Source organism: Phocoena sinus, chromosome 1 (genome assembly GCF_008692025.1).
Source record: "Phocoena sinus isolate mPhoSin1 chromosome 1, mPhoSin1.pri, whole genome shotgun sequence".
NCBI lineage: Eukaryota > Metazoa > Chordata > Mammalia > Artiodactyla > Phocoenidae > Phocoena > Phocoena sinus.
In genome coordinates this window covers 28,693,598-28,708,149 of record NC_045763.1, presented here as the reverse complement: position 1 = coordinate 28,708,149, position 14,552 = coordinate 28,693,598, and the positions used below count along the sequence as shown (strand labels likewise).

Below are 14,552 nucleotides of genomic sequence, written 5' to 3'. Positions count from 1 at the left end.
TTTCTGCAACTTCAACAACAAACAACAATAAAAAAGTATGGGAGGGGGACTTCCCTGGCGGTCCAGCGGTTAAGACTGTGTGCTTCCAATGCAAGGGGCGTGGGTTCAATCGCTGGCCAGGGAACTAAGATCCCACACGCTGTGTGGCATGGCCAAATTTTTTTTTAAAATTATTTTTTAAAAAAAGGTACGGGAAGGAAGAGAGGGCTAGATGTTTTCTTAGGCCCCTTTCTAATGAAGTGGAGGATGAGAAAGTAAAGGTAAAAATATTGAGCTAAATTAGAGGAGAAAGGGAGATAGAGGTGATACCATTAACACATGGGAGGTATGTGGAGGAGACTTGAGGAAGGCATCCCAGAAGGCACACGGCAGGTGCAGAACTCAGGTCTGGGTCATCTCAGCCTGGGAGGCTTTGGGGGAATGAGGAGGCTAGAAGCAGGCAAGGTTTCATCACTAAGAACTTTCCAGAAGGTGGAACCACCAGCTAGGGTGGTAGACGAAGCAAAATTGGGCAACTCTGCAACCTCATGCCTAGGACAGATCAGAGGTCAGGAGTGTGTGTGTGTGTGTGTGTGTGTGTGTCTATATGTGTGGATATGTGAGTCAATGGTGAGACCCCTCTTCCCCCGACCCTCAACTTCAGCCACAGGACATTGGATATCAGGCTCCAGGACAGGTGTATGTGTGACTGAACGCATGCAGCTCGGTGGACCCCTTTGGGAGACGTCCAGGAGCAGCGAGGCTGATGATGCCTGTGCCTAGCTCTGGGGCTCTCCTGCTCTCTCCAGTAGGCTTGGGAAGGCCACAATGACAGGAAGAGCTGCCTGCCCAGTGGCTTCCTTGGGTTTCCTCACCCTACTTCCCTGCAGCTTAAGACAACCTCTTCTTGCTTCTTTCTCCTCCTTTCTAATCTGACCATTTCTCAGTCTTCTTTTTTAAAAAAAAAATTATTTATTTATTTGGCTGCTTTGGGTCTTAGTTGTGGCATGTGGGATCTTCGTTGAGGCATACGGGCTTCTCTCTAGTTGTGGCGTGGGCTCCAGAGCGCACAGGCTCAATAGTTGTGGAGCGTGGGCTTAGTTGCCCCGCAGCATGTGGGATCTTAGTTCCCCGACCAGGGATCGAACCCACGTCCCCTGCGTTGGAAGGTGGATTCTCAACCACTGGACCATCAGGGAAGTCCCTCAGTCTCCTTTTCTATCTCCCCTCTTTTCACTCACATCCTTAAGGTCAGTTATTCATTGCCAGAGTTGCAGCTCTTGCCTTTTCTTCCTATCTACACTCTTCACTAGTGAGTTCATCCCCTCTCAAGACTTTAATGACTACCTGTCTGCTGTTATCTCCCAACCTTGTTATCTCCAGCCTGTATCTCTCACCAAAAATCCAGACCCACAGATGCACTTGTCAGCTGGATCTTTCCTCCAGACACCTTGTTGCAGCCATCTGAGACTTTCCAAGGCCCAAACTGAACTCAACATTTCCTCCACCCCCACCACCAACCCCAGCCTGCCTCTCCTCCTGTGTTCTATAGTTCTTTAAGTGGCACCACCATCCTTCAAATTAAGAAGAGCCATCCCAGCCTCTGTCCTTTCCCTCACCTCCATAAGCTAATCCTCATAGAGTGTTGTCATTTCTAATCCTTAAACATCTCTCTCCATCCTCTGTCAGCATCTTAAGCTACCATACTCTTCCTCATAGACCAGTAGTTCTCAAAGTGTGGTCCCTGGACCAGCATCACCTACAACATCTGGGAACTTGTTAGAAGAACTTGCCAGTTCTTGGACCCCACACAGACCCACTGAATCAGTAACTCTGGGAGTGGGGCCCAGCCGTTGCCTGTAAGGCAGCTCAGAAGCAAAGTCAAGTCTGAGTACCACTGCCTAGACCATTGCAACGACCCCCCACCCCCAAATGGTCTCCTGCCTTCATTCATATCTCTTCTTCCACAAAAATGACTGGACCATGTTACCTCCTGACTAAAAACTCTCCTGCGGTTCTTCATGGCTCATCTTTGGGGAGAAAAATTTTAAACACTGTAACCAGCATTTTAGGCTCCTTGCAGCTGAACCTAATCTTCCTTTCCTGCCTCATGAACCTGTTCACAAGAAGAAGATGAAAGGAGAAAGAGAAAATATGTCTAGTCTAGTGCTGGGCTTGGTACATGGCAGGTGCTCAGCAAATGCTCATTAAATAAATGACAAATGAGTGAATGGATGAGTTTATGAATCCCTCAGCCTACTGAGGCATCCTTTAGGAAGCCTCCATGTGAACATGACCCTGCGTAGCTAGACATAGAACCCAGGTATAATCTGGGGAGGTCACCTGATGAATGAATGATTTCACTTATGGCTACTAGGGAGATGGATGTTCTGCATGGTCTGCTGCTGCTTTGGGGGCTCCTCAAAGCTTCCGGGTCCTGTGCTTGCAGACTCTATTGCCCTTCTTGTTCACCAAGGGGCTCCTCACTTTCTGAGGCATGGAGGTGGGCATTGTTGGTTGCCCACTCTCTGGAACACATGCACACATGTGGAGCCCTGGAATGTGCACAGGGGTACATGTGCAGACACCCCTGGACACAGAGGGCACAGAGACACTTATGGGACACATGGGAACACAGGACATATATTGACACATGGGTACGCATGTTCAGACATACATGAGCCCCCATTTGGCATACTTGCCCTATTGCTCTTTTCCCAGGCTCAAATCTTCCCCTCTCTTTTCAAAAAGTGAGTTTGCATTGTTTTTTGTTTTTTTTTAAATTAATTAATTATATTTTTGGCTTCATTGGGTCTTTGTTGCTGCGCGCGGGCTTTCTCTAGTTGCTGAGAGCGGGCTTCTCATTGCAGTGGCTTCTCTTGTTGCAGAGCATGGGCTCTAGGCACGCGGGTCTCAGTAGTTGTGGCTCGCGGGCTCTAGAGCGCAGGGTCAGTAGTTGTGGTGCACGGGCTTAGTTGCTCCGCGGCATGTGGGATCTTCCCGAACCAGGACTCAAACCCGTGTCCCCTGCATTGGCAGGCGGATCTTAACCGCTGTGCCACCAGGAAAGCCCTAAATATGCGTTTGGACTTTATGTTAAGAAAAGACTCAGGCCGGCCTCCTTTATTGTTGACACAGCCACCCTCCTCCCAGCCTTTGACAACCTTCTGCTCTGGGCCGGGCTGTTTGCAGGGTGGGGGAAATCAGGCACAAGGAGATGCTGAGGCGCCACCTCGTGGTTAGATCTCACAACTGCAGCTCAGGTCCCCCTTTCTCCCTTGCTGCTGAATTACCAGGAGCAAACTTGGTCTTACCCTGCTAGCCTAGTCCCCTCCCCATTCCAGAGCCGGGAACTCTCTGACCGTCCCTCACCAAAGTACAGAGCTCAGTCTGCCTTGCATTTTGAGGCTTTATGCAGGGTTTTTCTTCCCCACCGCACAAGGGAGAGTACTTTGAGAGCAAGGACCAAGGGTAGTTGCCTTTGGCTTTGGGGCCCTTCTCTTCTCTTTTCACTTCCCCAGATGATCTCAGTCGCTTCCCTGACTTTAAGGACCCCCTATACTGACAACTCCTAAATCTGTCACTTGCCCAGGCCTCTCTCTGAGTTCCAGACTGCAGAGAGCCACTTCCTCCTGGACATAAGCTACACGCATTCACCATTTACCAAAATGAGCTTTTATTTTACACAAACCTGTTTTTCTCTCAGTGTTCCCCGTGACAGTGAGTGGCCCCACTATCCAGTCACTGGCCCAGATCAGGAACCTGGGAGTCATCCTTCGCTCTTTATCCCTCTTCACTTCCAATTAATCACCAAGCCCAATTAGCTAACTCTGACCTATACTTTCTCCACCCTCACTGCCACTGGCTCAATTCAGAGTTACTACCTCCTCTCCGAGCTCCCCGACTCAGTCATCCCTGTTGCAGCCAGTCATCTTTCTGAAATGCAAATGGATCGCATTCCACCTGCTCAAAAATCCACAGTCTCAACGTGACCCCACATCCAAACTGCTTAGCCTGGCACACCAGGAACTGTAAGATCTGGTCCTTGCTCACTGGTCCAACCTCATCTTCCACCACTCCCCACTTCACACTCTCCACTGTAGCAGTAATGACCTACTTGCAGTTCCCAAGCTGCGGTCTCTCCGCTTGTCTACCTGGCAAGCTCCTTCTCCCTTCAGGTCTCGCCACAAATACTTTCTCCGAGTTTTCCTGGACTTACTCAGCCAGGCTGAGGGGCTCTTATGCTCCAGCCACACTTTATTCAGACTCCCCTGGAAGCAAGCAACTGCTTACATCTTTAGGAGCTGTCCTTTGCCTTGTCTGTTTCCTCTCTAGATTTTAAGCTGCTCGACAGGCAGGGTTTGTCTTTTCATATTTTTCAGGGATTTCAGGGACTTCATGCCGAGGACATGACTTTCAGTACATCCAATAGATAAATGAATGTTCCTGTCTATGCATAGCCAACCACAGGTAGGCACTTAGGATGTGCTCAACCAATGCTTGCAGGCTTGAGGGCCTTGGTAGAAAAGAGTCTGCAGAATGTGGGCCAGAGGCTGGTCTGGCTCCAGACTTACAGCTTTGGTTCAGGCCTGGTGAGGCAGTGGGTACTTGGGTCCAGTCTCCACCGAAGCTCTCAGACCCTTCCCCTTCTCACTTGGCATAGAACAGAAGTAAACAACTGGTGGCCTGAAAGTCACGTTTGGCCTCCAGCTGTTCTGTTGGGGTAGTACTGATTTAATTAAAAATATCAACATTCAAAATCAGATTTCACAGAAACACTAAGATTTCTGACTTCCCTTTAAACATTGGAGTATGTGGCAGTGCCACTTGGCCACAGTCTGCTGACGTGGAGGGGCGGAACTTCGTTTGTACACAGGAGCACAAGAGCCCCCCCAGAGGCCTCGCCACATCAACATAGGAGTGTGTCACCTGATCTGGCATTGAAGCGTGTGGGCTGAGAAGTTGGATGGCCCGCATGGAGCCTTGACTCTGGCACGTACTGGCTGTAACACCTCGAACAAATCACCTACCCCTGCTTGAGTTTCTTCACCTGGAGAATCAGGATGACGCTTGCTTCATTGGATACTTGGGAGGGCTGAATGAGATGACACTTGTGAAGTGTGTTTCGCAGGGCATGTGTGCTGCGAGCTGCTGGGGCCTGGAAGGAAGAAGGTGCAGGACAGACCACACAGGAGCCATCTTGTCACCAATGAACATTTATTGAGTGTCCACATGTGCACAGCTTTGAACTGGGCGATCACAGAACGCACTGGGGGAGGGAAGGGGAGAGGGAAGCAAGGGATCAGGTTCATAAGAAAGGTAGTCCCTGCTGGAGCCGCCAGTCGCGTCTCTCTGCAGAGAGGAATCACAAGCAGGGGTGGGAGTTAAAGCCAGGCACTAGGATGGTGATGGGGTGCAGTCACTAGGGAAACATGCGGATTCTGGGTAAGCATCCCTTCGGTTCCTGTCTCCAGCCAGGCCATATGGCACCAAGGGGACAGGGATCAGATGCTCAGGTGTCCAAGCAGGGAAAAGGGCAGGCAAAATAAATAACTCCCCAACCCTCACTGTCACTCTGCTGCAACACAACACAAAAGCTTACAGACCAGGATCCAAGGGCTCCTGGGTCCCCTCAAGGAAGCTCAGGTGGAAGGCTTCCCGACCCCCCCCCACCAGGGCTGCCTGCCCCAGGTTGCCCTGGAAGGCTGAGGCAGTTCAGACCCCGGGGTCACTGAAGTTGATAGGAAGAATTGTGATGTCAACGGCCTGAGCCTGCTCTCTGCCCAAGGGGGCCAAGGGCAAGAACCAAATGGCCAATTTAAAGGACGTGGACCTGGAAGTCCAGAGGGGCACCACAGTCTAGGGGAGCCCACGCCCTGGCCGGCAGGGCACATGGGCTGAAGCAGCCAGCTCCTGCCAGCCCTGTCCCATCTGGGGGCCTCCCTCCTGCGAGGGAGCCAGACATCGGGCACAATGACACCTAGTGCCGCCCTCCCTGCGGGCTGCTCCAACCTCCCCCGGCCGGGCAGGAACAGCCATGCTGATTTCCAAGCCAATCCCTGCCCCTGAGCGGGCCCAGGGGGCGTGACGCAGTTCCTTACACTTGAAGGATGGGCACCATGCCCTCACCCTCGGAAAAGCCAGAAAGCTGGGATGTTTAGCGGGGGGAAGTTGGGGGAGAGGGTCCAACTTGGGGGCTTCAGGGGAGATGCCTCCTCCCTCCTTCCCTTGCCGCCCGCCCCCGGGTCTGTCCGCAGTGGATGCCCCCTCAGGGCTCTGCCAGGCATTGCTCCAGGGCGGCCATGTGGTAGTGGCTGGCCGTCTCCTCGCCTGCCTGCAGCCTCATGGCCTCCCGGCACAGCCGGTTGGCCCGTGCCAACTCAACCAGGACACCCTGATAGGCGGCTACCATTTCAGGCTTGACAGAGTTGGGGCTGACGCTGCCCAGCAGCTGGAGCAGCTCCTGTGGCCAGCGGGAGCGCAGGGCGGCGGGGGCCAGCCAGGGCAGCAGGGGCACGCAGCCTGTGAAGGCCTGCATGCCCAGGAACCAGAGCTCCTGTAGATCCGCCCAGATGCCCTCGTAGTCGGGGGACAGGGCCAGCACTGCCTGGTCTGAGCCAGGTGTGGCCCGTGCTACGTGGGATTGCGACAGGAAGAGGATGGCAGCTGCGAAGAAACCTCGGGACGCTGGTGTTCCCTGAAGAGCTGGAAGGCAAGGAGGGAGGGGGGCATGAACGAGCTGCCTCACCAGCCCCTTCCCTTCCTGGGGGGCATACTCAGGAGCCGAAGCATAGCCTGGAATCAGCCTGCCTGCGTTCAAACCCTCCCTCTGACTTCAGCGTGTGACCTTGGTTAATTCACTTTTCTGGGTCTTGTTTCTTCACTAGTAAAATGGGGCCAATAGTGCTAATCTTAGAACTCTGTGGTGAGAATGAAATGTAACTTGGGACACTGCCTCGCGGTCGGACCCTCCTGTAGCCTGAGCAGTGATGGGAGCTTCCACTGGGCCTCGTACTTTGTAGGCTGAGGAGGGTGCAGCAATTTGATTCTCAGGCCAGAAGAGGGTGCCAGAGGGGACCATGGGCTGGGGTCCAGGCTTGGCTCGCCTGCCTGCAGGGGTTCGGCCCCGGCACTGCAGATGCTTTCCCGAGGCTGTTAGGCTAACCTGGTGGCATTTGTGGGTGAACGGGCACTGTGGCTCTACTCAGGGGCTGTGGACATGCAGCCTGGATCTGAGGGAGCTCAGGGGCTAGAGGGAAGGGGGGAGCTCCTGGTCTACTGGGACGTGCTCCCCTTCCAGCTGCCAGGTACCCTACTGGGCCCCCCCCCCACAGGGAGCAGAGGCAGCTGAGGGTACAGGCTCATTACACCCTGTTCCCAGGCATCTGCGCCGCTCCTCCAACCAGACAGATGGGGTACAGGGAACAGGCAGGGACAGAGGGACCCAAGCAGACACCCACGGCCAAAGTGGGAGACACAGAGGGCTGGCAGGGGGCTGAAGCGGATGCCCCTCCCTACCGCATGCAGCCAGAGTGCGGTGGGAGGTGGGGAAGGTAAGTACACAGGAGCACCGAAGCCTGTCACAAGGTGCGGTGCCGAGCACAGAAAAACCTCAATGGAGAAAAGTCATGTTTCTGACTCAAGGCCTGGGAGGGGGCGGCTCCACCTTGAAAACACAGAATTCAGATTCCTCGGGCTGCTGGGGATTCCAGGTGCTTAAGCCTGTGCCTCCGAGCGGGCCTGTACTTACACCCACCAGACCTTGCCTTAAAAGGCTTCAGAAGGAAGAAAACGTTATCATTTGGGGAAGAAGGGTGGGGTGGGGCGGGGGAGGGAGACGCACTTCAGAGATTTCCTTGACTGGAAAATTCTGTTCAGAATTTCAGAAAAGGATGACTTATGCCCAGAACACAGCAGGTCCACCCAGGTCTTCTGCTTCCGTCTGTTAGGACTGGGTCCCCAGGGCTTACCTGGAGAGGTGCTAAGGAGCCGGGCCATGAGGAGGCCCAGGGTGGCCACATTGGCAGCCAGAAGCAGCCTCCCCTGCTGCTGTACTAGCGCGGGCAGCGACGCCATCAGGGTGTTCATCAGAGAAGTGAAGCAGGCATCTCGCCTGGGGAGAAAGGGAGCGAAAGATGGGAGGCGGGAGATTAGTGGAGCCAGACCAAGCCCTGAGGAAACCTGGGATGCTGGGCTCCCAGCTTTACCAGGCCAGGGTTTGGCAAGAAATTAGGCAGCAGGGTGAACAGTTAACTTTGGGCCCCATCCGTGGCATCTGGGGAGCAGAGACTGGGTTATGGCTGAAGCAGGTAGACATACATGCCCAGAGGGCTTCCACATATACCAATTCCCTGTGTGGGGTGGCTCTCTCTTCCATTCTGAGACCCTTTCATTCTAACACTAATAGGAACCCATGGGCACAGGGAAGCGAAGTAGGAGACCGAGATTTGGGGCAAGTTTGAGCAGGACCCCTGCTTCCTCCAACTCCTCCCCGGCCTCACTTGATCAGCCCCGGTGCAGTGACCACAAGGTTGAGGAAGATGTGACAGCAGGTCTGCAGGCTGATCTCCACGCTGTCGGGCAGCACTGAGGTGTCATGGCCAGGGGATGTGAGTTCCCACTGCTGCAGGAAGTACTTGCACAGAAGTGAGGGGGCCCCCTCCTTGATCAGGATCTCCCGGGGCCCATCTTCGACTGTCAGGTGGCACCAGCCGGGCAGGAGGAGCCTGGGGGTGTAGAAGGGACAGATGTGTGTGGGGAGAAATGAAGGCACCAGGATTCCCTTTTGGGGGGGCACCCCATCTAAGAGAAAGGGAAGTAGGGGAGAAGGAAAACACATCTTTGTAGGCACTGCAGAAAGAGCACAGGCCTGGGCTCAAACTTGGGCTGTGAGTGTGGGTAAGTTACTTTAACCTCCTTTAGTCTCAGTTTCCTCATCCTGAAGATGTGGATGAGACTTCTGTCCTAGATTTGCTGCGTGGACCAAATGAGATCAAAATGGTAAAGGGTACAGTAGAATGCCTGGCAGGCAGCAGGTGCTCAATAGCAGTTCTCTCTTTACAGAGTAACCTGGGGTTGGCAGGTGAGACTAGGAAGCCCAGGTGTCCTGAGGGAACAACCCCTCACCCCACCCCCAACAAACAGAAATACTACCACACCTCAGGCCCCCGTCAGGAAGCCCAGCACAGCCCAGTGTGGGGAGAGGGGAGGTATCCGTGTTACTCCTTCCTTTAGCACATTCTGGCTGAACAGACCATAACTACAAACTCACCGGAGAGCATCCCCTGGCCAGGTGGGCCCCGGGGTGGTGGGGGAGATGGCCAAGGTGGCCACCTGCTGGGAGAGGTCATTGGCCTCCTCGGCCTCCTCGTAGAGGGTCTTGGCATAGCGGACGAGGAAGGGCAGCAGCTGGCAGACCTCCTTGCGCAGGGATGAGGTCTCTTCGGCCAGCCAGGCACCCAGGATCCGCACGGAGGCAAACACAAAGGGCTCCTTCTGCTTCTCTGGCCCCACCTGTTGCCAAAGGGCTCCCCTGAGATGGAGCAGGACCAGAGGACCTCCCCTGCCTGGCCAGCATGCCGGCCAGGCTAGGAATAACACAAGTGGAAGGGAATGCTGGCCCGTGAGCCCTGCAAAGGCAGGCCCTATGTACCCAGAAGCCAGCGCATGGTTGGGACACACTCAACCGGGGGCTGGCACAGAGCAGGCCCTCAGGGCATGCCTGCTGAGGGAACTGGACTTTAGACAACATGCCCCTGCACTCGCTGGGACTCAGCCTCTAAAGCATCTCAAGGCTAGAAGGAGACCCACAGGTCCAAAGCTAAGAAAACACTCCCTCTACAGCGGCTCTGACCTGGGGTGGGAGGCCAGGAGAGAAGCCCCACTTTGGGCTAAATCAGAAAGAATGAGACAATGGGAGCTTGGCACGGTGTGTGGGGTATGCAGCTGGAGCAGGCTACTAAAGAGACCGGAGTGTTGGGCTTCCCTGGTGGCACAGTGGTTGAGAGTCCGCCTGCTTTTGCAGGGGACACTGTTCGTGCCCCAGTCCGGGAAGATCCCACATGCCGCGGAGCGGCTGGGCCCGTGAGCCATGGCTGCTGAGCCTGCGCGTCCGGAGCCTGTGCTCCGCAACGGGAGAGGCCACAACAGTGAGAGGTCCGCGTCCCGCAAAAAAAAAAAAAAAAAAAAAGAGACCGGAGTGCTGAGGGAACATCTGCAGGACAGGAGAGCTGGACTGTCAGGCAGGAGGGATGTTGGGGCAGGTGATCAAATGGAGTTAGCAGACCCTCCACAGAGGACAGGAAGCAGGCAGCCCTGCTCCTTTTCCCTGTACAAGTTTGTATGTGTATGTGTGTAAGGCCATGCTGTAGACTGAACAGAACAGACTGCTTCACTTTCGTGTGTGTGGACCGGGGGGAGGGTTGTGAGTAGGAGGTTTCTGTGTTGTGTGTGTGCGTGTGTGTACTGTGATGGGAGTGCACATATGGTGTGTGGTATGGTGCTTGTGTGGAGGCTCAGGGAGGGAGAGGGAGGCTTGGCCACACACTACTCCCTGGAGTGCTGCAGGGTCAGCCCTCCGTAGGTAGGTAGGAACGTCTTCTCTGTCTCCCCATACACCCAGGTTCCGGGTTTCACTTCCCCCTTTCCCTTGCCTTCTGGCTCCCCCTCCCACACTGGGCCCCCTCGGGTGGGGCACTGCACCCTCACCTGCTGCAGGTAGTGGATGACAGACCCGATGGCCTCCTTCATGACGCTCACAAGCTGCACCTTCTGTGGCTCCTTAAGCAGTGACTGCTCACAGCGGGTGCACTCCTGGATCCCCAACTCCATGAGGGCATAGCAAGCGGTCACCACATCCTCTTTCACCTCTGTGCCTGTCTCCTCCAGTGCCAGCCGCACCTCCACGCATGCCAGATTCACCAGCAGGGCCAGGAATTTGCTCCCGGAGTTGCCCGCTGGGATCCAGTCGGAGCCGCAGGCGTGCGCCAGGCGGGCTGCCAGCTTCAGTGCTGGGTTGCGCTGCCAGGAGCTCAGCTTGCTGCCCAGGATCCGTGCCAGCCCGGCCTGCAGATCCCGGAGGCATTCAGAGGGCACAGTTGTTGGGGGCAGAAAGAGGGGCAGCAGCTGGCAGAGCTCAAACTTGCTGGCATCCTCGGCTTTCTGGAAATCTTCGCTGAGGCCCCGCAAAACAGCCAGCAGGTCAGGCTCCCCCTCTTTCCAGCACTGTGTCTCAGCAGCGGCCAACAGCCCCACCAGGAGTGCCAGGGCCTGGTCAAAGCCATAACCATGCCCCAGGTATGCCTGACACAGGGCAGACACGGTGCCACCGGCAATGAGGTGTCGGGGCCCACGAGGTGTGCCTGCCACAGCTGTCAGGCACTGGTAGGTGTCATCAATCATGGAACGGCGGGCAGCATCGTCAGGGTCCCCCCGGGCTGTGAGGAAGGTGCTAAGGATGGGGATCTTGTTCAGGACCTGGGGATGGGCAGCTAGTTCAGGGTCACTGCAGAAGCAGGCCAGCAGGGCCACACCCAAGGCCCGGAGAACATGGTCGGGGCAGCCATCCGGTGCCTCCTTGGTAGTCAGGAGACGATTGGGGAAGGTGAAGCCGACAGCATCAAAGATCCGCCGCCTAGTTTTGGCATCGATGTCACCTGCTTTGACTGCCTTGGTCACCTAAGGGAGGTATATGCTATCAGCAGGATGAAAGGAAGGGGTGGCAAAGACTGTCCCCTGCACTCTGGGGGTTGACCATTAGCAGGACTAGGTTATATAACAAGATTCACTCTGGGGTCAGGAGGTCTCCCAGAGATCACTTCATCCAGCTCCTTCCTTCTCCCCAGAGGCAGACAGGTGTGACCTCTGGGATCCCTCATCTGTGATCCCTGTGGAAGGGAGGTCAGGTCCTCCTCAACTACTCACTCTACTGTTTCATTACCTGGTTAGTTGGGAAGTTCTTCCTGATGTCTAAGCTAAATTCTTCCCGATGTCCAACACATCCTGAGTTGGAAGAGGCTTAGAACTCAGTGTTTAAAATTCTCCAAGGATTTGGGGTCCCTCCCTAATTGCTCTCTCCAGAGAAGTCTCTGATCCACTCCCGCCACCTTCTCAGGGGAAATGGCTCCTGGGTCTCGCCGCTCTGCCTGTCAAAACATTTCCCCTTACATTTCACCTAAACACCTCCTCTGCTGCAGTGTGAGCCCTTGACTCTGGAGCCTTCTCCCTGTTGCCATGGCAAACAAGCAGGCTGTACTCCCTCCTCCCTTCACCCCCCCCACCCCTTCCCAGCACTGCAGCTCCTGTTCTGCTGTCCCCAGCTTGGGTTCCTCCAGGGCTAAGCCCCGAACCAGATTCTTCACCCGCAACCTACATACGCATCCTGGCCATCCCCTAGGACCCCTTCCCAGTCACTTCCAGTCTGCTACGCTCTCCACCTCCAGAACAAACATCCCCAGCCCTCAGGTATTCTGCACTAGTTACTACCTGCTGCTGCAACCCTATGAGTCAGCTCCCATCTGCTCTGGGACGCCCCAGAGAGCAGACCCACTCAGCTTCCTCCAAGGCTCCTAGGGCCACAAGCTTTATTCACCCCCATTCTCCCCTTTGCTCCCATACGCAGGGGAGCAAAAATGAGTCCACAGGTAGGTGCCTTGGGCCTTCTTTGGTGCCTCCACGGTTACCAACACCACCTATATATCCTTGGGGACTTGTTGACCCCATTCCTAGGGAGCCCAACCACCCAGCCCTTCCCACCTCCCAACTGTCAGTCAGTTCCTTACTAGCAGCAGGGCTGCAAACTGCTCGCTGTCATTCTTGGCCTCACGGAGGGCTCCCAGGTAGCGCTCCAGGGTGGGGTTTCGGCCCTCTGCCTGGTTCAGAGCTGGCTCGCAATCCGAGGCCATGATGCCCGCCTTGCCCAACTGTGAACACAAGAGGGACTGAGCATCCCTCTGCAGAGGAGGGGTGGGAGTGGAGGAGGGAGTGGAGGAGGGAGGGAGGGAGGGATTAGCACAGAGGGAGGGGAGGATCAGAAGGGATGGACTCCTCAGGACTGACCTCCCTTGGGGGAGCCCCTTTAAGGGGCTGGACCCTCAAGTCCTTAGGGGTGAAGAAGGGACCCTGGTCCAAGGTCACCTCCGGAAAGTGGGAAAGAAGGACCATGCATCCTGCTGCTCAGCTGGACAGCTCTCCTCACCAGTCTCCTGGGGGTGGGAGGGGGCTGGCCCCACTGCTCAGCTGCTCCCTGGCACCAGAGGCCAGGTTTTGTTTCCCTCCACCAGGCGTACAGGGAGGGAGTGGTGAGGACAGACAGGGAGGAATGGAGACATACACGGGTGAAGTTCGATTATCCGGACTCAGGCTGGCATGAGGGAAAAGGGCATCCTAGGTTTCCTTTCCCCTCCCTTCTTCAGGAGAGACAGGAGACAAGCTTCAGCAGAAGGGAGGAAGCAAGGTGCTAACCAGGGAAAGCTCAGAGGGCCCTCTGGAGACCCCATCCCTCCAGCCAGGGCTCTCAGTCGCCCCCGCAGGCTCCGTGCCTCCTCTCCTTTCCCTCCCTCGGGCAGAAGCTGCAGCAGCGGAGCAGCAGCAGAATTAACCCCTTGCGCTCCCTCTCCTCACCCTCCCCGCCCGGCTACCAGCCTGTGGACGCCGGCAGGGGCTGGAGAAGCAAGAAGGGGTCCCGGGTAGCTCCCAGGACAACGGAGACTCCAAAAGCCGGATAATCGAAGAGGGGCAGCTGAGATGGGGAGATGAGAAGGGAAGGAGGGTTCCTGACGGTCACCACCTGTCCCGCCGCAGCCAGGTCACAACACGACATTGATGAAGTCACGACAGGGCGGCGATGAGATCACACTTCACGATGGCGCGGTTATGTCACGGAGAGATCACGGCAAAACCACGACATGGGACAGCCCCCAAAGATGACAGAGCAAATTTTTAAAGAATATATAGCTATATATTGAGAAGGGCTGTGGCAAAATGGAGTCTCGACAAGGCACGATGGTGTCGCGATATGGCGCGATGGAGTCGCGATAGGGTCCCCGGGGTGTGTCGGCATCGATAGGCGCCGGCTCGAAGTGGCCCCGGTTGGGATGTAAGGGAGGGCTTGAAGGGGGCTGAGCTCACCAGGCTGCGGCCCCGAGCGGCGAAGTCTTCTCCGAGCGCGGTGCTCCGGGAGCCTGGGGCCGCTGCTCACGCCGCGTTGCCCACTCCCGGCTCCAGGCTGCTGCAGCTCCACCCCCACCCCCGCAGCGCTCTCGGCCAATCCGCGGCGGCCTCACTCCAGGCTCTAGCCAATGGCACAGCTGGGCGCTAAGCCGTAGGGGCTGCTGCCGTTGCCGCCATCTTGCTTGTGGGTATTGCCAGAGTCCGGGGCCTGGGGCTCGCGCAGGGCGGGCGAAGGTGCAGACCGCTTCTGGAGAGCGGGAGGCGACAGCCTGGGGACGCAGGTTCCTTCGCTCGTGCGTAGTTCTACCCCCCAGCACTACCCCTCCTCCCCATCGGGCTCGCGGCTGGAATTGAGCTTCCGGGGGGACAGGAGGGCTTGTTTAGCATCAAGAGTGTGTTTCCGG

At 56.1% G+C, this 14,552-nt stretch overlaps 2 protein-coding genes across 3 annotated transcripts in view; one reads left to right on the top strand and one right to left on the bottom strand.

The window, feature by feature from the left end:
• Positions 1-5,179: 5,179 nt before the first annotated feature.
• Positions 5,180-14,193, bottom strand: NCDN (neurochondrin). Of its 2 annotated transcripts, none has more exons than XM_032630997.1 (7): positions 14,107-14,193; positions 12,759-12,899; positions 10,687-11,655; positions 9,251-9,492; positions 8,481-8,705; positions 7,950-8,092; positions 5,180-6,684 (listed from the first exon to the last, which is right to left on the bottom strand). In XM_032630997.1, exons 2-7 carry the CDS (start codon positions 12,879-12,881, stop codon positions 6,248-6,250), a joined length of 2,139 nt encoding a protein of 712 aa, XP_032486888.1. In that variant the 5' UTR covers positions 12,882-12,899; positions 14,107-14,193; the 3' UTR covers positions 5,180-6,247. The 2 variants fall into 2 exon arrangements, with proteins under 2 accessions (XP_032486888.1, XP_032486881.1); XM_032630990.1 differs by lacking the exon at positions 14,107-14,193 and adding an exon at positions 13,766-13,827 and having other exon boundaries at positions 5,183-6,684.
• KIAA0319L (KIAA0319 like) overlaps positions 13,768-14,552 on the top strand; it is a 108,618-nt gene continuing 107,833 nt past the window's right edge. Inside the window, exon 1 of the mRNA XM_032630969.1 lies at positions 13,768-14,441. The gene's annotated coding sequence lies outside the window, so the exon portion shown is untranslated. The remainder of the gene's footprint in view (positions 14,442-14,552) is intronic.

What these genes read in the sequence shown, in the direction of transcription:
- NCDN (XM_032630990.1), bottom strand. Translation starts at nt 13,798, where the DNA reads ATGTCGTGTTGTGACCTGGCTGCGGCGGGACAG. An exon ending in TCATCCACTACCTGCAGCAG is followed by an intron (nt 9,493 to 10,686) that starts GTGAGGGTGCAG and finishes CTTTGGCAACAG; the next exon opens with GTGGGGCCAGAGAAGCAGAA. An exon ending in TGGCCAGGGGATGCTCTCCG is followed by an intron (nt 8,706 to 9,250) that starts GTGAGTTTGTAG and finishes CTACACCCCCAG; the next exon opens with GCTCCTCCTGCCCGGCTGGT.